The 24,434-nt window shown below is 40.4% G+C and overlaps 2 protein-coding genes across 5 annotated transcripts; both read right to left on the bottom strand.

Annotated features, from left to right (window-relative positions):
* Positions 1-6,023: 6,023 nt before the first annotated feature.
* LOC147305847 (uncharacterized) lies at positions 6,024-15,011 on the bottom strand. Its single transcript, XM_086277957.1, has 4 exons — positions 14,790-15,011; positions 12,992-13,136; positions 8,480-8,658; positions 6,024-7,227 (listed from the first exon to the last, which is right to left on the bottom strand). Exons 1-4 carry the CDS (start codon positions 15,009-15,011, stop codon positions 7,039-7,041), a joined length of 735 nt encoding a protein of 244 aa, XP_086134083.1. The 3' UTR covers positions 6,024-7,038.
* Positions 15,012-16,966: 1,955 nt separating this feature from the next.
* LOC147305846 (uncharacterized) lies at positions 16,967-22,600 on the bottom strand. 4 transcript variants are annotated; one of them, XM_086278415.1, is made up of 4 exons: positions 21,860-22,189; positions 20,369-21,424; positions 19,731-20,258; positions 16,967-18,449 (listed from the first exon to the last, which is right to left on the bottom strand). In XM_086278415.1, exons 2-4 carry the CDS (start codon positions 20,408-20,410, stop codon positions 17,976-17,978), a joined length of 1,044 nt encoding a protein of 347 aa, XP_086134541.1. In that variant the 5' UTR covers positions 20,411-21,424; positions 21,860-22,189; the 3' UTR covers positions 16,967-17,975. The 4 variants fall into 4 exon arrangements, with proteins under 4 accessions (XP_086134541.1, XP_086134544.1, XP_086134545.1 ...); XM_086278418.1 differs by lacking the exons at positions 20,369-21,424; positions 21,860-22,189 and adding an exon at positions 22,347-22,600; XM_086278419.1 differs by lacking the exons at positions 20,369-21,424; positions 21,860-22,189 and adding an exon at positions 22,203-22,300.
* Positions 22,601-24,434: the final 1,834 nt, after the last annotated feature.

The raw sequence follows: 24,434 nt of genomic DNA, 5'->3' as shown, positions 1-24,434 counted from the left end.
AAGAGCTGACAGGAGAGCAGAGGGAGAGACAGGAAGGCCGCGGGTCAGTCGCTCTCAGCCACATGGCTCATCGCAGCGAGCTAAACTAACGCCCATATCTGTTTATAAAGATTTAATTTGAGTTCAGTTCAGTGATTCGTTATTATGGTATGATTTTAAGAAGTTTAGACAAAAACATAATACAACAATAAATATTTTGAATAAATAAATGTAGCCAGAGAGAGAGAGAGAGAGAGAGAGAGAGAAATCTGAAACCCTTTAAAAATATTTTGCTCAGTGAAACACTGAAAAAAACTTTTATTGTGCTCTTCAAGTATAGCAGTGGTTCTTAACCTGGGTTCGATTGAACCCTAGGGGTTTGGTGAGTCGATCTTGGCACGGCTCATTTTGTGCACCAGTAAAAAACATATCTATGTCTTGAATTTGAAAAACATATTTTATTTTTCACTAAAGAGGGGTTCAGTGACTGCGCATATGAAACTGGTGGGGTTCGGTACCTCCAACAAGGTTAAGAACCACTGAAGTATAGCAATGTTTCTGTGACCACTTCTTACTGCTGCAGATGTGTGAGATGTCTGTTGGTCACACACATGTCCACTGTGTAAAATGTCACAAATAAATCGTCTTCCACTCACAAAAACAGCTCCCTCATGACCATGAGAATCAAATCAAACAGGCGGCCTGGGAAGAGATGGGACCGAATATCGTTATCTGTCAGTGACGCAGGTTACAAGGAGAATGCGCTCCCTCCATGTCTTATCAGGCCGACTGTGAACAACTGTTACTGTGTTATGATGTCAAAAGGTCACAAACACACTCCTATCTGAAAAAAGAAGCGTACTTGCTAGCACCTGCTGTAGTAACAATACAGTTCTCTGAATTTAACAATATTTAATAGATTGTGAGCACTGACAGAATTAGAAACTATAGCCACTCCAGCACATACCATGATACATTTTCAAGCTAAATGTTGCATAACCGAGGTTTATTTATTATTAGATACTACAAATATTGATATAGTTGTTGAATTGTTTAATAAATAATACTATTTTACTTTACTTCTACTACTGTTTGTATCAGACTGTGTTTGGAACAGTTTCCATGAGCCAAGCACACAAAAAACTGTCAAACCTGTAAATGATCAAAATGTTTGAAGATGTTTGTTCTGCACCATCTGCAGGTCAGCAAGTTCACTGAAGCACTGACCATGGTAACTAAATCCATCCACTCTCTTCCACTTACCCTTCTGGGGAGACACGGGGGGCTGGAGCCTGTCCCAGATCCATTGTGACTCATTTGAACAAACTTTAACATCGTCTTGAGTGTTACTTCTACTACAGTGAATCCACTCAGAGGTTTAAACCCACCTATTCAAATCAAATTTTAACTATTTATTTATTCTATAATAGAAGACCACAAAAAATTGGTTTAATTATCTATTTAAGTTTCCAGCAAAATATTTGCTACTGTAGCCTTTTCTCACACACGCACATGTTTCTAAGAAGGCAGTGCCAAACTGAATCAGTTGCATCAAATACAGGGTTACAGCTGAGAGCACACATCAGCAAATAAATGCATGAGCGATTCAACAGCTACATTTATGCCGAATTTGCTGAATAAATAGTCCAATCAGCAAATTTCCTCCAAGATTAAACTTGTCTATGGTGAGCTTAGTCCAAGACAAAAGCTGTCCAACATGGAGTGGCTGTAGCTCAGGAGTAGGGCAGAAGGTTGGTGGTTCGATTCCTGGCTGCTCCAGGCTTGCCAAATATCTTTGGGTAGGATACTAACCCTGGAGTTGCTCTCTCATCATGTGTAATTGGTAGCATTTGTGAAGAAGTAAGTGTTGGAGTGAATTATACGAGTCATTTAAAGCACTTTGAGTGCTCGGATAGAGCAGGAAAATGAACCAGTCCATTTACCAACATAAAGGAATAGCTGTGTGCTTAACCCAAATGTGTTATAATACATAAATGAAATAAATACTGAAGTCAGTTTTATTCACATAGTGCCAAATCACAACAGCGGTCGCCTCAAGGCCCTTTATATTGTAAAGACCCTACAATAATAGAGAGAAAGCCCCAACAATCAAACAACCCCTGGCAACAATGTGCAGGCTGACTCAAACATGGGTTTATTCATCATAAACTAAGGCAGCTTAGTGATGGTCCAGTTGGTGCAGGACCAGATATTTCCTCCACAGATTCTCTCTGGGATAATGCTCTTTTAGGAAAAACACCAGGACTTCTAGGCAGAGGAGAAAACAAGTAGGTTGCAGGGACTGAGAAAAACAGGATGATGGGCCGTTTGAAGCTGAAGCTTTAGCGTGGTGCTTTGGAGGCACTGTGTTGAGGCTTTGTTTGTCTGGCTAGAGTCAAGTGATCAGTGACGTCTGAAGCTTCATTCGGTTCGTCACTGTTTCAATACCTGATTCAATGGTTTCTAAGGGACTGAAGTGTTTGCAGGATTTGTAGTTTATTTTTTATGTGTGAGAGAGAGTGAACCAGTGTGTGACATAAAAAGACATGGAGCCAGCAGTGAACCAACAGCTCCAGCCCCAGGTCAAAAACATACACAAGAAATACACTAAATAATATATTATATATTGGTGTATGTCCACTGGTTAATTACAAAAGCAAGCATACGCCCAACCTATTGTAAGAGTTTGTTGTCCGTGTAGGTTCTCAGGGCTGACCTGTTTAAGTTTCTTGAAGACGTTTCATCTGAGAAGCGTCTTCAGAGTTAATGGTGGAGAGTCCCAGATTATAGGATAAGAGTGTGTTGTACATTATTATTTACAATGTTTGTTTTTAATCTATGACTATCACAAATAAAGAGAGACCACACCATGTTTAAACAAGGAAAGTTTATTCACGTAAATGACGTATCAAGCAAATAGATATAACATTTTACACAAAAAAAACCCATGTTCAAAGCACCACAACTGTAGCCCGATATCACACAAAACTGCCACATGACATTAAACAGAAGCTGTCAGTTCAGCTCTGCAGAGTGAATAATCATAACCAAGCAGTTCGTTTCAAGTTGCAGAGTCAAACTCTGCACTTCATATTTTTGGTAACCAGATGGCACCAAAGAGGACTGCGTTAAGAAACTTCAAGTAATAAACCTTTCAGTGCTAAAGAAAGTTTCATTTGGCCAACACTAACAGGATCAGAATTTCTACGTGACAAGCTGGTTTCACTAACATGGTTAATTCAACGCTCGGGTAGTATTAACAAAGGGCGGGAATCCAGAAGGGAGGTTCTAGAAGTGCAGCCTTCTGTCGGGACTTGTTGGGGATGATGGGAGGAAGATAGAATAAAAGACAAACTGTAGAAGAGACCCAGAGATTAATAATAATTAATTCAGGTCACCTGATCCAGCCCTAACTATACACTTTATGAAAAAGGAAAGTTTGAAGCCTAATTTTGAAAGTAGAGAGGATGTCTGTCTCTTAAACTGGGAGCTGGTTCCATAGAGGAGGGACCTGAAAGCCAAAGGCTCTCCCAACCAATCTATTTAAATTTCATATGAACAACAAGTAAGCCTGCAGTTGCTGCTATAAGGTCTTTAAGATAAGATGGAGCCTGATTATTCAAGACTTTACAATGGAAGAAAGGATTTTAAATTTAACAGGAAGCCAATGAACAGAAGCCAATATCAGAGAAATATCTCTTTCTAGTCCCTGTCAGGACTCTTGCTGCAGCATTTTGGATTAACTGAATGCTTTGCAGTGAGTTTTTAGGACATTCTAATAATAATAAATTACAGTAGTCCAGCCTAGAAGCAATAAATGCATGAACTAGTTTTTTAACATCACTCACATCACAGACTAGATGTTTCTAATTTTAGAGATTGATGAAAACGTGCTAGAACAGTTATGCAGTAGTTGAATTCTGTAAGTCCGTTGTGCCATACCACATATGATTAACCAGCTAAACACAGCACACACACACCTGTCATATGCATATTGGGGTGGCTGGCTTCCCCTAGTCTGCATGCCAAAAACCCCAAATTGCGCTGCGATGCGGAGTTTGAATGTTAGTTAGAAAGCACTAAGAAAATGTGCTTGTGCGAATGGGTGAATGCACAAGTTCTGTAAAGTGCTTTGAGAGTAGAAAAGCGCTATATAAGAACCAGTCCATTTACCATATGCACGTTCACCACCACTAGTTCATCTGTTTAAACAACTCCTTATATGGGGGAGGGATTTCTTTTGTTGTGTCTTATAAGGGGGACACAATAAGAGGGTGTAAGTGTATAAAGAGGGATGGACAGACTTCCTCGATTTGGTTTCTGCATTCCCAGCGTTACTGGAGGCCAGGGTAATGCCATCAGAGTAAGAATCTATTTAGACACCATGTTTCTAAAGTTTGTACGGCTAACTACAATAGCCTCAGTTTGAACTGAATTTACAAGCAGAAAGTTAGCGGCCATCCAGGTCTTTATGTCTTTAAGACATTCCTGCAGTTTAACTAATTGGTGTGTGTTATCTGGCTTCATGGATAGAGCTGGGTGTCATCTGCACAGCAGTAAAAATGTATGCTATGTCTTCTAATGATGCTGCCCAAGGGAAGCATGTATAATGTAAACAGAATTGGTCCTAGCACTGAACCCTGTGGAACTCCATAATTAAAGTTTGTATCATGTAAATGGGGAGCATTTAAATTTAAGCATATTACACACATGTGATGATAAAATATCTTTAAATAATGTTAAGTGTTTTATTCTTACAGTTTTATAGCATGCTTTTATTGTGACGTTTGTTTGACTTGTTTCCCGTGTCGTGCCAAGGTAGGTATCCTCGACAGCATGTGGTTCCCCTGTGTCAGGAGCACGCACTGGGCTCTCCAAATCACGACACTTCTTATAATGACTTATAATGACTCCTGAAACTTTGGATGTCTTAGCCCTTTATACAGTAAAGTTACAGGAGGATACAAATAATTAATGGGCAAAATGTCATCAGTTTGTTGAAATAATCCAGTCCAATAACGCATGAGAAGAATACATGTATCATTTTCTGTTTGTAACCCACAAACTGAATGGCAATGTGACAACACTCAAACCTCATAGTAGGGGCTGGATCAAGTGACTTTGACTACACTACTATTGGCCAAGCTACAACAGGTTTAGGCTGATGGGGACTGGTTTTTTTTTTTCACTTGTGGCTTTTCAAAGCCTGGTTCTCCCTGGTTCTCCCAGTATCGTGGTGTCTTTACTCTAAAGTTCCATGTTGGTGGGGATTAGAGATATTAAGAATTTGAATGGAATCATACTGAATAAAAGTGAAGCCCTGAAATGTGCACTATTACAAAAATCGTTCCTTGGTTGAGAAAAAATAACCTGTCAACACTCTGATGGTAGCAGGCATATCATTGTCTACAATGAAGAGAGGTTTAATGAATGCTGACAACAAGGTGCAAACCGCTGATTATACTCAGTTTGAGGAAAGCCAGAGTAGAAGAAAACATCTAAAAGAGCCTCTGGAGAGAGATGAAACCAAGGATAACTCATACCAAAATACTGGGGAGATGAGTATTGTCAAGGAAAGGAAATGGCTCCTAATCTGAAGGACAAACATCAACTATCATAAATGGTGGTGGGAGTATTACGGCATGTGTAGTTGAGGGTTCTGCACTCTTCCGGATACAGCAGGAGGCGCTCTTAAGAGTTCTAGCTCCTGACACTCCTGTGCAGATAGAACACCTGGTTATAACTTCAGCTTGGCCTCAAAGAAAGCACACTTTGTTTAATCACAAATCTATCAGTAAGACTTGCAGCTCTTTATTTATCCACCGAGGCCTGAGATGACCTTCAAGGCTTTTGGTGATAACTGTAGCTATGTCAAAGTAAAATGAGCCAGCAGCTTAAGATCACTCTGAAACTGGAGGTTGTGTCAAGTTCTGATTAGAATTATATGAACGTAAAATGTCGTGAGATTTGAAAATACTCTGCTGTCACACCTGAAATCACTTTTACAGCCAAACAATGTAAAACATAACAGAGCACCAAAGATGAATAAGGCTTAATATTTATTATAGTTACGTGCTCATTGTGAAATAAATAATGAATGCATTTAAAGACATTTACACAACATATGTTCATAAACAATAAACACACACAGTGGATAAAATTTGTCTTTTACCCAAACAAATATTAAAGCTAGTCAAGAGTGTCAAGTGCCATCGAAATAAGTGTGAACTACAAATGACTCCACAGAAGGTGGTGTATATAACAAAGTGTTCGGATTCTGATGATGAGTGCATAAAAAATCTTATAAGAACTATTAACTACGGTATAGTGGCTGACATGTTTCTTAACAGACACCACACCAAGAGACGAGCACAGACAGAAGAATAGTGAAGAATCGGGCAGCTGAAGATGTTTTCATGGGTTAGAGCAGATGTGGGAGAATTAGGTCTACTGTATGTAAAGAAGAAAAAGCATTTATGGTGCTCTAGGATGAGGTAACATCTCAAAATAGATATAAAAAAATCTAAGATTTTTGTGCATTTATGAGTAGATCACTTCTGTTTCTGTTATTTGTTTCTTGTAAATTTGTGTTTCTCTCCCCACAAATGTTATTTCCATTAGCTGCACAGATCACATTAACGTGAAGATATATGAAGGCCTATAATGATAAGTACATAAAGGAGTAACTTCTTCCTGAACATTACTTATTCATCAAATTACTGGTGGCCTGTCTGAGGTTAGAGCTAACTTTTGTTTTAATCTAAATCAACTTTTTTCTTTTTTTAAATCGGTGTAACAAACAACCAAATATTCTCCATGAAGGGGCTAGGGGTTAACCAAACACTGTCCTTAACCATACATGGATTGCTGTGTTACTGGAAGTTTGCTGTCTGATTACATTTCTAAAGTTTCTGAGGTGACCTTTTATCTATGAACATATAAGAGGTCTGGGTCGCTGCACATACTCAAACACATACACTGTTTGATTGTTTTTATACCACAGGACTTCTGTGAGTATAAATATTAACTTCAAACTCCGGACTGTAAACCCATAATTCTTTAAAGTGCGCTCTTATTGGCTGCAGTCGGCTGACTTGTTGTTTCATATGCAGTCATCCTCCTGAGTGACCGTGAAACTTTGACTTTGTGCCGAAGCGAATGCCGCCAATTCCTTCTGTATGCTTCCCTCTTCGGACTGCTCGGAGGTCCCAGGTACTGTAAAAGTTTTTTCTGAAATACTTCTTGGAACTGCAAGACACAGATAAGAATAAAGAGTTCATTAAACAATGAGGAGCTTAAGGCCTCCAATACAGCTGTTAGTTTGTGTTATGTGGTCACTGTTGCTGATATTCTGTTGCTTCACACAAATTGTGCTGGATCACCACAGTACCAGAGAATTTCCCCGGCTTGGCAATACTATTGCAGAATTACAAATCCAGGAATATAAATATTCATCTCATAAGGCCAAAGCTCATAAAGCGCTATACAAATACAGGCCATTTACCATTTATAAGTCTTTAGTGGCTGTAGTGCCAACTGGTTGTTTTCCTCTTTCATGACAGTGAAACTTTCTGCTAAAGTGTATGCTGACTTTTTCTTTGTGGCTTTTGTGGTTTTGGATTCAATAAAATGAAACTTTTTTGTCTGTGGCCAGTTGAAACCATGTCTGGATTTACTTGTTAGGCATGTCTTTAACAGTGACAGGTGTGTTAGAGGAAAACAACACAATAAAACAAATACAACTCCCAATCCTGATTTTCTGGCTTAGTGTTGATATATTTATTAAATGGTAATATTGAGTCTGTCCAACATTCAGTAGGTATATGGACATATTCCTGCATTCTTATACAAAACACACTTATATGAAAAAGAAGGGAAGTGTTTTTCACAGCTCTGAAATAAACATATTTTTTTCACCATCTTTAGATATTTAATCAAAAATGGAAATAGTTGTGGATCACATGCTTGCAGTACTACCACAGATCACTGAGAGAAGACTCCACAGTTGGTTTACAAATGTTCTTTGGGATCTAATGTGACCTAATTTGGTAAAGGTCAGGAATGACTGAGGACACACGCTTCACTGTATTTTATACAATGAGACAGTTAAGGGTAAGGCCCAGCTTTTTTCTCTTTGATCCAGTATAATCAATCCTCTGATAATGTCAAGGCCAAGTGTGAACTTAAACAGCACAGTGGTGCAGAGTCAGCACTATCACTTCACAGCAAGAAGGTCCTGGATCAAATGCACTGCAGATGTTCTGGCTTCCTCCCACAGTCTGAACACACATGGCGGTTAGGCTAAGTGGTCGTTCTAAACCGACTGTACGTGTGAAGGACACATGATAGGTTCCCTCTCTGTATCTGGCCTTTGGGTTGTATCCTCATGTTTAGCCATGAGATAAGCTCCCACCTTCTCCCTGTTCTTCTGAAGTGGATAAGGTGAAGACAATGGATGGATACAAGGTATATAAACTTATTTAAACAACAGAGATCTTACCAAATTTGGCTGTGTAGTGGCATGTACTGTTGTGGATGGAGAATATGTGGTCTGTTGGCTCCTTGGTTTAGCACAGTACATCTCAAGGTGATGAAGTTCACAACCTGATGACAGGCAACACAGATCCACTATCCCCTTCCCTCTGGACCGAGTGCCATAACCAGACCACAAGCCTTTACCTGCAGAAGAGAGACGTGTCACACACTACGTTCTTCTCTTTCCTTTAACTATCAATAGCTTTACAGTCAAACAAAATCTCCTTTACAGAGTACAGTGGTGCTTAAGATTTACTGTGTCCCCTTATGTGGCCATAACAACTTCCTCCTCTGCAGAAAAGAAATGTGCTCGGACAGTTTAGTCATTGTTGAACTGTCGTGGCTGCGGCGCAGGAGGTAGAGCGTATCTGCTAATCGTTAGGTTGGTGGTTTGATCCCTGGCTGCTGCAGTCTGTGTGCCAAAGTATCCCTGGGCAAGATGCTGAACCCCGACTTGTTCCTGATGTGCTCATTTGGGTTTAAATGTCTGTGTGTGTGTTAAATGGATAAATACTTTTCTACATAAGAACGAGTCCATTTATTATTTTTATTTTAACATAATGCACTACCCAACTCTGAAAACACCTCAGGACACATTCTCAACAGGACAAAAGTCATGTTAATCATCTATACTGATATTAATGGGCGATCGTAGGGGCGTAAAGCGCTTTGGGGTCCTTGGGGACTAAGCCAAGTGCTATACAGATACAGGCCATGATGTGTTGGGAACAAAAAGATGCATTGAATTCAAAGACATCCCAAAAACCAAAGTGAAAAATATATGGCGGGCTAGTTCATTTAGCCGAAATTTCATTGTAGCAACTCAAATTGGTACTATCGGATTTAGGTCAGGTGCTTCATCCTCTAGCAACTATATGTATACTCTCACCACACGGGGAAGCTAGGTCCCACTGCACCAGCATAAGAGCTGACAGTCAAGAGTGTTGTTGCCTAAGCTGTAGAGGTCTGTGTGGCCCTCCCATGCTTTCCCAGACCATCACTGACCCACTACTAAACCAGTCATGTGGAACGATGATGCAGGCAGCATTCTCCACAGCTTCTCCAGACCCTTTCACATCTGTCACATGTGCACAGGGTGAACCTGCTCTCATCTGTGAAAAATACAATTCTGGTATTCTATGGCCAACCCCAGGGGTACCCAGCTGTGAGCACAGGGCCCACTAGAGGATGGTGGCTCTCAGGCCCATTAAATCCGTTTTGTCACTTACCACTGGCCTGTTGGCCTGCTCTTTGTAGAGCTCTGACAGTGCTCTTTCTATTCCTGCTTGCACGAAGGAGCTGATACCAGTCCTGCAAATGGTTTAAAGACCATTCTGTACCCCTGTCCAGCTCTGCTAGAGTAAATTGTTAAATCTGTTGGTGCCAGGTATTACCTCACGCTACCAGTGGTGACATTGACCTAGCCAAAGGTATAACAATACCATTCCCTCTAAGCTTTTCACCAAGTTGACGGATCTAGGACTCAGCTCATCACTGTGTCAGTGGATCCTCAACTTCCTCACAGACAGACCCCAATCAGTGAGGGTAGGAAAACAAGTCTCCCCCTCCATCTCACTCAGCACTGGAGTGCCTCAGGGCTGTGTTTTAAGCCCCCTGCTGTACTCACTGTACACTTATGACTGTGTAGCCACATCCGACACCACCTCCATTGTCAAGTTTGCTGACGACACTGCTGTTGTGGGCCTGATCTCCGACAACATCGAGACCGCCTACCTGGAGGAGATTAGGAACCTGGAGACCTGGTGCCAGGAGAATAACCTCCTCCTAAAAATCAGCAAGACTAAGGAGCTGATCGTGGACTTCACTACAAAGCAGGCGAGGAATTACAAACCCCTCATCATCAGTGGCACGCCAGTGGAGAGAGTGGACAGTTTCCGATACCTGGGTGTCCACATCACTCAGGACCTGTCATGGTCCTGTCACATCAACACCCTGGTTAAGAAAGCCCGTCAGCGTCTCTTCTTCCTCAGAAGACTTAGAGACTTCCATCTGCCACTGAAGGTGCTCAAGAACTTCTACTCCTGCACCATCGAGAGCATCCTGACGTCAAACATCTGCACCTGGTTTGGGAACAGCACCAAGCAGGACAGACGAGATCTGCAAAGGGTGGTGCGCTCGGCAGAACGCATCATTCAATCAGAGCTCCCTGACCTGCTGTCCATCTACACCAAGCGGTGCAAGTCCAAAGCTAGGAAGATTATGATGGACCTCTCCCATCCCAACAATGGACTCTTCTCACTGTTGAGGTCTGGGAAGCGCTTCCGCTCCCTTAAGGCCAAAACAGAGAGAATGAGGAGGAGCTTCTTCCCCCAGGCTATTCGGGCCCTGAACCAGGTGTAGGACTGGACTCTCCCAAACACGTCACTATAAGACTGGACTCTCACACACGTCACCACACGCACCACCACACATTTCCTATAATCCTATAATTCCTATAATTTATAATCCTTATCTTTATAATCTCTTCTGCTATTTGCACATTCTTTACTGTAAATTCCTAAGTTAATTTGTAAATTTTTGTAGTAAATTGTAAATATTGTAAAACTTTTCTTCTGTCATTTAATGGTCGGGCATTGTACAGCTACAAGCATTTCACCCCCATGTCATACTGCGTATGGTTGTGTGTGTGTGTGTGTGACAAATAAAATTTGAATTTGAATTTGAATTTGAACAGTCAGAATAGATGAGGAGGAAAAATGTCAGTGACCGGAAACCATTTGTGTTTGGGGACTTGTCTTATTGCTGCACCTTTGAGCACCTTTTGTTAATTTCATTAACACCAAAGCAGCTGAAACCAATAAAAAACCCTCTGCTACCTGACTGACCACATCAACATCCTAGAAGTTTAAATGACTTATGCTCTGATTAATTCCTTCCTGGTGTTTTACAGATGCCATTTAAGAAGTGCATTTAAAATCATCAGGATTCATCCTCTGGAGCACAGACATGAAATCTACAGATGATTTCATGTCAGTCTGTTTAGTAGCAGTGACACTGTTTAATGTGAATGATAATATTTTTAAACCATTATTATTTACAGCTTTTCATTTTTTTAAGCTCTAAATCAAAATCAATAAATATAAGCGAAGAACTGACCCAAATGACTCGACCTATTACACTGACTCTGTTTAAATGGTTTATAATGTTATGTCACTAAAAACAAAAACAAAAAATAAGTACATAAAAATGATAGTTTTACAACAAAACATATTCACAAAATAAAGATAAAACTGTTGTTTCATAAACAATAATAATCATACTTTTTCCACAAATTTAGCATATATATATATATATATATATATATATATATATATATATATATATATATATATATATATATATATATATACATAGATAGATAGATAGAAAGATAGATAGATATGAAATGTAGAAGTAGAATATTTTGTCCTTTGTACATTATCAGTGTACAATTAGGAACAGTTCAATCATAACATGCCTGAGCACTGCAGCGTTCGTCAGCATTAGCGTGTATGTGAATGGATTAATGATAAACAGCACATTATCCTGAAAAGACAAAATAATAATTGATACTATTTATCTTCACACGGCTGATTTAAAACCTCTTTCAGTGTTTACTTCTAATGTTTCTTTTCTTCAAGAGCCCTTTGACTGTCTCTAGCTTGGTGAATATGGTAAACATTACTTTCAAGATGTAGTCATGTTTAGTACTGGCATTGTGAACATTTATCGCGCTGTTTTTGGCATAAACAAAACATGAAACATGCAAAAGTATTTAGCACAATCACGATATAGGCCAAAGAACACAGTGCTTCTGAAAGAGCATATCTGCAGCTGCTTCTGCTCCCTCTCTGTACCTTTTTATTGCTCTCAGATAACACTGTTTTAACAATAAGACTATCACACAGAAGCACAGTGTCCTGGTGAGTATGCTGCTATTTTGATGCACTGCCACCAGCCTGATAGCAGATGCAGAGGGTTGCCTTGGTTAGAAGAGAGCAAAGGTAACCAGGTGAAAAGTCCAGTGGGTAACTGCATTGGTACGAGTACTGTGCAGTGGAAGTAATTAAAGTTTAATCTCATTTAGTTTTAAATCCTGATTATAGGGAGAATAACAGTGTGTTTAGCTATTATCAAACCTTTAATACATATAATAAATCTGTAGTTATAGTGGCACCATTCAAAATATTGGTAATTTGTTGTTTAATTTAGTATCTCATCTTAGCAGCTTTCAAAACATGAATGAACAAACAGGTGAAAAAACTTCAAAAAAGGAAACTAAGCACATTGGCGCACTTGTGTCCGTGCATCGTTACAGATTTACACCTGGAGCTTTTAGTTAAAAAAAAAAGTTAAGCTGCTACTCCTCAGCTTGACTAATGACTAAAGTAAGTTGAATAATGTGGGCCCATCCTGCTGCTTGATGCATCAAACTCACAGTACATAAAGCCACAGCTTGTACTTGAGGCAGACTCACGTAAATAGATTCCACGGTCCCCACAGACAAACATGAGGTCACTGAGCAGGTCAGAGCCACATCGGACTTTAGCTGTCTCTGCGCACAGTGGCCAGCTTACCAGACAAATGCTGGAGTAAAACATGCAGATCTGCACACACAGCACCTGAAGACAAGAAGAAAACCACAATACGAGAAAGGTGTTAAGGAAATGCTGCCATTTTTATACATATTCCTCTGTTTTTGACACTCCAAATGTTAAAAAAGTAAATGAAACTGACTGACATGACAAATTAAGCAGATAAAAGATCTGGAATTGATTCTGAATGTTGCCTTTGAATAACCATCCAGCACAAGTTTCAATATTAGGTCCAAAGAAATCTCAATGCAAATAAAGGAAGACATCGTTAGACTGAAAGTATAATGATGGATATTCAACAATCTGTTGACATTGCATGAGTGACTTTTGAACCTCATCAAGCAAAAACGCACTGTGCAGCTTAGTAACACCAAAATGCCCCAAAAAACCACAGAAGACATCATAAGCAGGTGACTGCAGAACGACTTCACACTGGTCAAGGCAAGAACTCAAACTCAAGACAAACCATCACCCAAGTCTGTAAACAAGACATGGTTTCATGAATTTAAATACAGCCTGCATAGCACAAACATCTTTCTAAATTAAATATTGGCAACAAAGAGGGACAGCACACAATCGTAGTGGAGGCATCTTTGTGCCACTGGCATGGATGGCTGCTGGCTTTTCAGTTAATGAAGAGGCAAACAGACCCACACACAAGCAGCAACTGATGGCAGCTGCAGTAAAGGTCCAGCAGTTCGTCTCAAAGGAAAAATGCCTCTGCTGAAGCAGTCATTGACTGCAAATGATTTTAATTCAAGTATTAAGAACTATCATTATAGTCTAAATGATGTTAGTTTGCCCTGTTACTTTTGACTCTCTGGAAATGGGCAGTATGTATGAAAATGCATTAATGGGTTAAACCTGTTGAATTAAAGCAGCAGTACTTCAGCCACATCTTGATTATTTCATTTTAAATCCACTGTGGCAGTGTACACAGGCAAAACTACAAAAAATGTACAATTGTCCAAATACTTACAGCTGTACATTTATTTATGATCTTTTACAACAGAATGATGTATTAATGGTATTTTTGTGGTACAATAAAGTGATATCCTTAAATATTTTATTAATAGTGAAACATTTGGGCTGTTTTAGGCCATAGTTGAACTGAAACAACAAACATCCTTCCAATCACACTACCCAAACTGTCAGTTTGAATCTGGCCACTGGATTAATTTAACTAAACAAAGACAACAAAACAAATAAGTGGGAACACTATGATATCTGATATAATCACAACGTCAGCGTAGACATTCTGTACAGTACAGATAGATAACCTTCAGTAACCAACACATAGCTTCTGATATTGTTGAGAGTAGACTGCAGAATTAAATGACAGGTTATACTATTGTCTCTATTGTTAAGGGAGCGTTAGGAAATATGACCAGTGGCCTTGGAAAGATAGCTCCCCATTTACTTTTACTTCTCACTTATTTTACTACTTAAATTTAACTAAGACTCAGGAAATTAATAACTAGCTAATAACGGATGCCTGGAATGTAGTGCTTCTGCAGACTTCAACATTTAGTTTAGAAAGATCAACTTTTTTTCTTTGTAAAAATAAAAAAATAAATAAAAACAAAAGAAAATAATGACAAGCAACAATGTTTAAAACACCACCTACATACAGTATGTTTCTTTTCTGTCCCACCTAAAAGAAGTGAGGCGAAGCCCTACCTGGAGTGTCTGTGGTCTGGCACGGAGACAGCACAAGGAGCACATCCTTTCTGTGTAGACCAGCTTTGGGAGACCTGCGGTCTTATAAAAGGCAGCAGGAGGGGAGGACTGCGTCAGGGCGGTTGCCTCCCTCCTATCCTCACAGAACCATTTCTGCTTGAAAATGTAGCAGATGACTTGGTTCTGTTGTCCTGAGAGGACGTCTGTTAGAATGACAAACATGATGAAACATGCTCAGGGTGAAATCAACTGCAACACACCAAGGAGTGGAAACTGAGCTGTAAACATAACTCTCTTTCTGTTCATGCCATTTTTGTACAGTAAAATATGTGCATACATATTTTGTATTTTCTAAGTTTGATTCCCCTTATTGAGATCAAAGAATTCATTCGGCAGTGATATTATACTGCATTCCATTTATATTATAAATAAAAATATAACCTATTCCTGTTGGTTTTCTCGTTTAGGCCCCCTAGCCTCTGTACCAGTGCCGGTTCTTGGCATATACAGTGTCCCAGGTCAGGGGCCGCATCCTTGAAGGCCGATTACATCACAGCGAGGCAACGAAGGCTGTCCCAGTTTGAAGGTTCCTCCAAATGTGGCCTCCTTTTCCCAGGTGTGAAGGACAGGTTGGATGAATCCTTCGTGGTCCACCCTATCCCAGGATTCATAGCGCAGCCGTGGTGGTGGAGATTTTTATTTTTTTTCAAAAAAATGAATTACCCATCATGGAGCGAGGAGTAAATGTTTAGGTTCTAACAGTGATGTTTCCCAACGTTTCCCTTCTGTCGACTGTGTGGATGTGCTGCTTAATAGCGACATCTGCTGGATGTAAAATTATTGCAAGCATCCTGAACATCGCTCATTTATCCTGACTGATGAGCGGTCCTGTTTATATAAGTGCTAACTGAATGAACGAGAGGTGTATATTAATTTGATTATAACAAATTCATATGACTGATTAATACAGTGTGTCAAATGCAGACTTCAAAAATAGGTTTTGCAAAGACGTATAAATGAAACACGTGAAATCAAAGTGAAAGTGTTTGGGAAATATAAGCGCTCGTGACAGTGGGAGTGCTGGTGTGTGTGAAGGGTGGAGATCATTGTGTGCTGGGTGATAACCTCACAAACAGCTCCGATGCAAAGGAGTTCCCGACAAACACAATTTGAGCCCTGATCGCTGTACAAACAACGACTGCATCCACGTCAGTGTGTATGACACGGCAGCTGTATGGGTCACATAATTTGTCTTATAGCGACGCGCGTCCCTGTTTGTGGTTGATTTCTGAGCCATCACTAAGAACATTAAACCATTTGGCTTCATGCCAGCAAAATTGGTGACATTAGTGATATAGAACCGTCAGTTTTTAGTCAGAGTATTTACATACACTTAAAAAGTGGGAGGCACATTTGCAATCTGTTGTAATTCCTACACCGTTCACCTGATTTGGATGTAAATACCCTCAAATAAAAGTTGACAGTCTGCAGTTAAAGCACGTCTTGTTTGTTTCATTTGCAATCCATTGTGGTGGTGTATAGAGCCAAAAATGTTAGAATTGTGTCGATGTCCCAATATTTATGGACCTGACTGTACCTCGTCAGGCCAGGGCTCTGCAGTCTATTTACACCTACAGGCCAGTGGACACTCTTTCAATAATGAGGATGTACACATCCTGGACAGGGAGGAACGCTGGTTTGAGCGCGAAAAGGAAAAACAATCTCTGAATGGAGGAGGGGGTCTAAGGGTACATCTGTCACCATCTTACAATGCTGTGATTGCAGCCATTCCACAACTCTCTGTGAATGGTACTCATGGACATTGTTCAGTTGGCTTTGATCAATTTCCATATTAATGATCATGAAACTGACCTCACAGTCCACTGTTAATCAGTGTTGTTAGTTTCAGTCAGTGTGCAGATGTCCTGTTTATATGGTTGGAAACCTGCAGTCAGCTGATGATGAGGAAACATTTCTCCTAATGAGAACGTCCAGATGAACAGAATCAACTTTCTGGGATAATCCAATAACTCACACTAATACAACAAACCTCACTTTTTTTTTAAAACTTTCCTTCAGTTTCAATATTCTGAACTCTTCTGATTCCAACCCTGGTTACAGCATAAACTGTGACCCTTTGGTGTGGTGAGATGCTTCTTTAAAACAAAAAGTCAAAGCCCCATACAGAATGCTTTTAATGCAAACATATTTTCCAATCAGATATACATCTATAGAAATGAATTTCAAACACAGAAATGAAAACCTTAAACACTAGATGAGTCCATGCTAAACATTTTGAATCATTCAGGGACCAAAGCAGAGAGGTGAGTGTGAGCACAGTCACTATGTCACAATTCAAAGTCCTGACTTTCTTGTTCCACACTGACAGAAGAAATGTCAGGCTCAGAGTGTAAGACCTGCATAGGAAAAATAATTTAAGGAGTGAGAAAGCAGAGTAGAAAGGACAACAGTCACACCACAACCATTTCAGCACTAGGTCACCAAATAATAACAATAATAATAATAATAACAGCAATAATAATGATTTTTTACAGGTCTTAGTATTAAAAGTCTCATTATGAAACATATGCACAAAGATTAGTCATATTTATTGTTTATGGTTTGGAGCACTTTCAACAAACATAAGACCAACTCATGACCTGTGGAGGTGTTTCAAGGTGATCAGGGAAACTATCATACTAAACAAAAACAAAAGTGTGATTTGGTATGCTTGATTTAAAAAAAAAAAAAAAAAAAAAAAGAATAAGAAAGAAAGACAAAAACAGTCTTAGTTACTGAACCAGGAAAAACACATTATATATTCTGGAAAAAAGAAGTATTTTAACAAAGAACTATTTGGTTCACTTTGTAAATGGGACCAAACTACAGCTTGAAATAATCAAACCATACGCTGCTATGGTTTGAGGTTTTATCAAAAGGAAATGAACTAACACATCAAAAACATCCAAACATTGAAGACCTTGCTATAAACTGCACCTAATGAGAAGAGAACACCACACTAGTACAACATCTGTTTTTGGACGCCTAAATAAAACAAAAAGGATCACCAAACACATAAGCCCATCGACACCACTTTTATTAATGTGCATGTGTTCACAGAAGACAAATGTATAAAAGTCTATTCTAAACATTCAGTACAAAAAGGCTAACAAATGTGAGGTCACTTTAAGAAAGCAGGTTTAGAGCAGCTTCGCTCTGTCTAAGTTTGGCTCTCATTTGAGCGATCTTCTCCTCCTGTGCCAACTCGTTAAAGTCACAGTCCATCTGCAGTGATGTGGAGGCGGCAGCTGCACCCAGGGGCTCCACCCTGCCCCTGCTACTTTGGTCAACTTCCCTGATGTCCATCTGTAGACTACCACCTCTGTCATTGTTCTCACCGGGGCCGTCTGCTTCCTCGGCAGCCAGATCCTCCTCTGGCTCCCTGTGAGGCTGAAAGCAAGCTGCCTTCAGGGGGGCCTCTGAGAGCGGCTCTCCTCTAGAATCTGCAGGACACTGGCTGCCCACTTCACACTCACTCTCAGTGGGTTTTGGCAGAAAGTGAACATCTCTTGTCCTGTGTGCGTCATCCTTCTTGTTTTCTGTATGCATTACTTTACATATGTTGTGCTTTTTCTTGGGCTTGTTGTCGCTTGGCATCGTCTAAAGGATGTACAAAAAAAGTCACAGAATTAGCGTTTAAAGTAGCATTCTAGGACTAAATACAAATGAACATAAACATAATCCAGAGGCTTCTGGGAGATGCTATTCTGTCATTTAGTTCAGTTTTTTGTGGAATCTCATGAATTCCAAAAAACCCACCAAAAGCATATTATGAAATATACTTTTGGTGAACCCTAAGGCTCAATTGTTTGTCAAATAGGTTGATTACAGGCAGCAGCATGTAGCTTTACATTTGTAGGGGCCTCCTAATACATGCATGTTTATTTGCATCTTGATACTAGAGATAAGCTTGAACTTTATATTCTGTAAATTAATAATAATAACAATTATTATTGGTGGTGATTAGCACTGTCAAAGCAGTGCTAATCACATGGTGTCGAACGTTTATGGATGATCTGAAAACCGTCGACATCGCCTGAGACAAAGATGTAGCAGTTGCTGCAGACCAACGTCGATAGAGATCATTAGCTGCCCGATGTGACACTTGGTGTAGGAGGAACTAAGTGCTAAGTAAGATTAGCATTGCTGCCTCACAGCAAGATGGTGCCTAGTTGGATTTCACCCCCTGGCCGGGTCTTTCCTGTGTGGAGTTTGCATGTTCTCCCCGGGTACCCCGGCTTCCTCCCACAGCCAAAGACATGTTAGTGGGGTCAGGTTAAATGTAAATTCCCACAGGTGTGAACTGTTGTCTGTCTCTGTGTATTGAACATAAAATTCTCACCAGATGTCGGTTCCTGGCTGAAATCAACCCCTTTCAGCAACTCGATATCACAGCAAGGCACGTAACAGAGATACCAGTCCACTGTGTCCATGTCACACTTTGTCTCTCCAAAGCTAACTTAATCATTTCTACTTCTTACATTTTCTGTTTAATACCGAGTTTGTGGATTTAAATATATCATGTCCCTCTGCTGTTATATTCCTGCGGCGTGCAGCAATATAATTTCTGCATGCGCTGGACTGGTGTTTCTGTTACCTGATGTCAGGTTGGTTTCAGATAAAGGCTGAGACCAATAATCAAGAGTTTACACCGAGTGATCAGGCTAAACCATGTGAAAAGAGAAAAGAATGGAGAGCATTTGTGTGTTTTAGGTTAATAGTAACATAAATATATTCATTATGATTCTTTTCAATGATATATAACTGTGTTGTATTGAATCATTCTCCCTTCTGGAACAGCAACAGACTGCTCTGTGTAAATACGACCTCTGCTAGACTTTTTGTAAACTGGTCGTTTTAGCAGAAAGAAAGTTGTGTTACCTTTTTCCTTTTCTTTGAAGACAAGTGGGACGTTGAAGGAGTGACAGGCTGAGAAGTCATCTGTTTCCCACGCTGACTATGGCTACGACTAGGCATTCTGATGGACAAGTAAACTTGCCCACGGTAGATGACGACAGCATCTCGACCGGTTCGCGGGGCAGAGTCCGAAGGGAATTGAGAGGTTTGACATAGAGGTGCCTTGGGAACGGTGCCCTTCAGCACCTCGTGAGCTGCACGGTTCGAGGAAACAAAAGACATTCGAAAAGGACCCCTTGAAGCGCGCAACTCTTTCCCCAGCACGGAGGTCATGTTATCTATTGCACTTCCTGTGTGTCTCTGGCCTTTCTTCCGTATAACTGCTGGAGAAATCCATATGCCTTCTGGAGAGTCTGCAAGATTCCTGGAGGCATTCAGTAGAGGGAGGCCCATTCTTCTGAGTACAGACTTTGGCAAGGTCAACAAAGGGATGTTTTTCACCTCAGCCTCCGCAGGGATGTAGATTTCCAAACTGCTGAGGAGATCCATGATCTGTGTACACAAATCATTTAATCAATAAGCAATCGTTTAATAAAGTGACACATAAAAAAATAGAAGAATCAGATGATGAAAACAGTCACAGACTGAAGAAAAAGCTCCACCTCAGCTTCCAGCAGTACACAATCGGGGAATTGACAAAACATGACTTTGTTGTTGGTGGAGAAACCCTTGTTGTAAGCACAGCTGACAGATGTTTCCTATAGTTGGCCATCAAGGTTGCACACATCACAGGGGGGATTCTGGACAACTCTTCTTTATAGAAACTCTAAAGGTTTCTTTCTCAGGCTTCAACTCGTCTCACAGATTTTTATAGAATTGAGGTCTGGAGTCTGGGTAGGACAGCCGGGGACCTTAATATGCTTCTTTAGCCACTCCTTTGTTGCCTTGGCAGCATGTTTTGGGTCATATCAGAAGAATCATCCACAGTGTCTAGGCAACCACATGCGATAAACAAGCACTCCAAGAGCACAAACCTCAACCAAAGCCCTTTTCCATTAGTACCTACTTGGATTGACTGCTTGTCCATTAAAATCTAGTACCATCTGATGTGGATGGTCATTATCATAGCAACGCGTCCCAGCGTCCCCTTGATGTAATTGAGATGCAACACGAATGCTTAGGTCAAAGAATAAGAATAAGAATATGCCAGCTGCTCATCTGTGGCTCTTTGTCAGTCCCAATAAAACAGCCCAGAGTGAACCAGTAAATTACCCTATATAATTTTCACCATGTACCAATCACAATGTGTGCAGTACAGTAGAAGTACAGTGTGTCCATCTCTGTGCTCGAGTATGGGGATGGTGTTCCCCAAAGAGCTTGATTTTGGTTTCATGCAACTTCAGCAGTTTTCCTCAGGCCTCCTGTGAATCATTAAGATGTTCACCGTCAAAGTTCAGACAGGCCTATACATGTTCTTGATTACGGGGACCTTGTGGGTGTTTCAATCCGTTATTGCATAGTGGATTACCAGGTATGTTTTTGTTAACTGTGGCTCCAGCTTCCTTCAGGTGATTGACAAGCTTCTTGCTCATGGTCTCGTAGCCCAGTCCAGCCTTGTACCAGTCTACAATCTTATCCACGAGGTCCTTTGGTGTTTCCCACGGTGGTGGAGATGTAGGAATGAAAGACACTGATTCTGTGGAATCTTGTTATGTGTGCTTAATGCACAAAACAAGTTGAGAACAGAAGGATCTAATTCATTTGGTTGTATTCTGGCTTTGTTACAGGGGCTCAAATACTCATCTGACTTAATGACCTGCAAATAAATTCCAACTTTTATGTAATGTGCGTGTGTTTCATTTTAATAGAGAGAGAGAGAATATCAATGAAACTACCATAAAAATTTGAGACTGTTCTTTTTTTGGTAAGTGAACAAACAAATTCAGCAGAAGAGCAAATAATTATTCCCCCACTGTAACGTTAACATGGGAAATTCTTCTGCATTGAGTACTTTAACACTTTTTCTTAAACTAAAATGTTACAAAACTACTTTTGAACTTTCAAAGCTTAAAAGTGAAACTTTGGCATTACTACTTATGTGAAACTGCTTACACATATAAATGATGCGAACAGTTGCTTGCCCAACGTCTTACCGACATCTAAGCGTTAATTGGACTTCCTTTCCCAGCGTACCCACAGTTTCTCTCTGGCCCATGCTGATGATACCAGATGTATACTTCCTGGCAAAGGACTTGAACAGCCATGTTTATAAAATAAAATAAAAAAGGTCCCGGTGTGAAAAATCTAACATGACGTTCGCTGAAACGCACACCGAGATAAAACTCGCCCGTGAAAGAGACCGAGCCCGGTGTTCCTGTTACACAGACACCATTTTGTTAGAGAACAGCAAGAAAGGCTTTGTAACCAAGGACAAGTCTTAGACCGCTAATTAGCACATTTGTTTCCAAAAAGCTCGTCAACACCTGGGTGTCGTACCTCAGCTCACGTTCGAGAGGGACAAGAAACCAACTCAAACCTCAAAACGCGGAGGCGGATTTTCACAGTGCCGAAGATCGCCGTTCACGTTAAACACACACATAACATACTAGTAACACGCAAGTCAAACGCAGTAACACATACCTTAGCAAAGCAGCCCTTTTTCCCAAGACCCCGATATGCTCTTGTTTCACTTTGCCACAGGCGAACGGACTTCCGGGCCGAATTTCAGAATAAAACATTCATTTAGCCTAACAGCGATTTTAAGTGAAACTGTAAAAAAAAAAAAAACAATAATGATAATAATAATATTAATAATAAAAAAAAATGCTGCGTTAAAAATGCGTACTTGACATAAAAATGATATGTGCTGGGAAAAAAAGGGAAGGTTTCGGAGGGTGTGTTGAGAAGTCCAGGAAGTATTTCAGGAATCGTGTGTTGCTTGCACCTTTATGGGTGAGTGACGTCGGTGATGACGTCTGAAGCCTCGCTAGTTCAGAAAGTGAGTGTTAGTGTGATTTCTGGACATACATAAAGTGGAACGGATCCGTGGGTGGAGGTGCATATATTTTAGCCTAACATAAGCCTACTGTGGGGTACTTGTGCACTTCTGCCTCTTCAGTACCACGTGAAAGGGTTTTCTCCAAAGCCAAAGAGGTTATTGCCAAAAGGGGAAACCAGGCTAAGGAGAGCCACGAGTGCAAAATGAATTTAATTAATTAATTAAATAATGAAATAACGCATGCACACATTTGCACACAACCAGAGATAACTGCTAACAAAGAAACCAACAGACCCAATTTTCAATCAATCCAAACACAGAAATGTTTGCACACACATATGATTATGTGCAGAGGTCCACCCTAGAAACCAGCCTCAGTTCTCCACACATGTACACATGAATGCACATACTTCTGTACACATCTGGATTGGTAAACTGATTACCAATCCAAAATTCCTAAAAATCCAAGCACAGAAATGTTTGTGCACAAATGTGATTGTCCACAGAGATCAACCAATTCAGCCAACCTTAGATCTCAAAGCAGGAACACGGGAATGCACAAAGATTTCCACACATACAGAGATAGAAACGGCTAAAGAAACCACCGGAACAAAATTCCAAGCAATCCAAACACGGAAATGTTTCCACATGTTTCCTGATCATGCGTGGCCCATTCGGTGTGCCTGCATTGAGCTTGATCCAACCTTAAATCTCAGGATTGCAGGATTAAATGAATCCACATACATTTGCACACATACAGAGATAAACTCTTCCAAAGATACCGAATCCCAAGAAATAAAAAAACCCAGAAATGTTTGCACACACATAAAAAGAAAAGAAAAATAAAGAAAGAAATGGCAAATGTGAAATGATCTCACACTCACCCATTCAATTCAATTCAATTTTATTTATATAGCGCCAAATCACAACTACAGTCGCCTCAAGGCGCTTTATATTGTATAGTAGATCGTACAATAATAGATACAGAGAAAAAACCAACAATCATATGACCCCCTATGAGCAAGCACTTTGGTGACAGTGGGAAGGAAAAACTCCCTTTTAACAGGAAGAAACCTCCAGCAGAACCGGGCTCAGGGAAGGGCGGGGCCATCTGCTGCAACCTGTTGGGGTGAGAGAAGGAAAACAGGATAAAGACATGCTGTGGAAGAGAGACAGAGATTAATAACAAGTACAATTCAATTTACGGAGGGAGGTGCTTTTGCTGTGATGTGTATTGTAACAGTTTGTCAATAAAAAGCCGACGAGGGAAGCTGCTCTTTGAAGGATTTGGGCTACAGACAGGTGAGGAGTGTGAGCTCCAAGAGCTGGTTCTGACCCAAACTTCCCTCGTTAAGGAGTGAAAAGACCGGTTGAAGATGTTCTGTCTTGTTTTCTGTTCTTCATGAGGAATAAGTCTCTAAACTAGCGGGGCATGTGGAAACACAGACCCAACAATGCACATCATCGGCATACATCCCCTTGAATGTCCAGTCAATAACCAGACCATTATTCTTCTCAGAGTTTTGGTATATCCCATACGCCCTGCCATAGGGTTACAATGAGCTGCCTGGAAAATTATTTTCCAGCTGCTTTTTGGCACCACCAACTGGGTGTGTCATGACTCATTCAATACAATCTGTCTCTAACCATCACAGAAAGAGGGTCGGTCAGCGCTACGTCTGAGCACACCATTTGATCATCAGTTTCCATCCCTCGGTCAAAGGCTGCGC

This window comes from Aulonocara sp. 'chitande type north' Nkhata Bay, linkage group LG20, assembly GCF_057382095.1.
Source record: "Aulonocara sp. 'chitande type north' Nkhata Bay isolate Kocher_YH1m ecotype deep benthic linkage group LG20, A_spYH_male_GT1.1, whole genome shotgun sequence".
In the NCBI taxonomy this organism is placed as follows: Eukaryota; Metazoa; Chordata; class Actinopteri; order Cichliformes; family Cichlidae; genus Aulonocara; species Aulonocara sp. 'chitande type north' Nkhata Bay.
The sequence above is the reverse complement of the archived record's forward strand: the minus strand, read 5'-3'. Positions and strand labels throughout refer to the sequence as shown.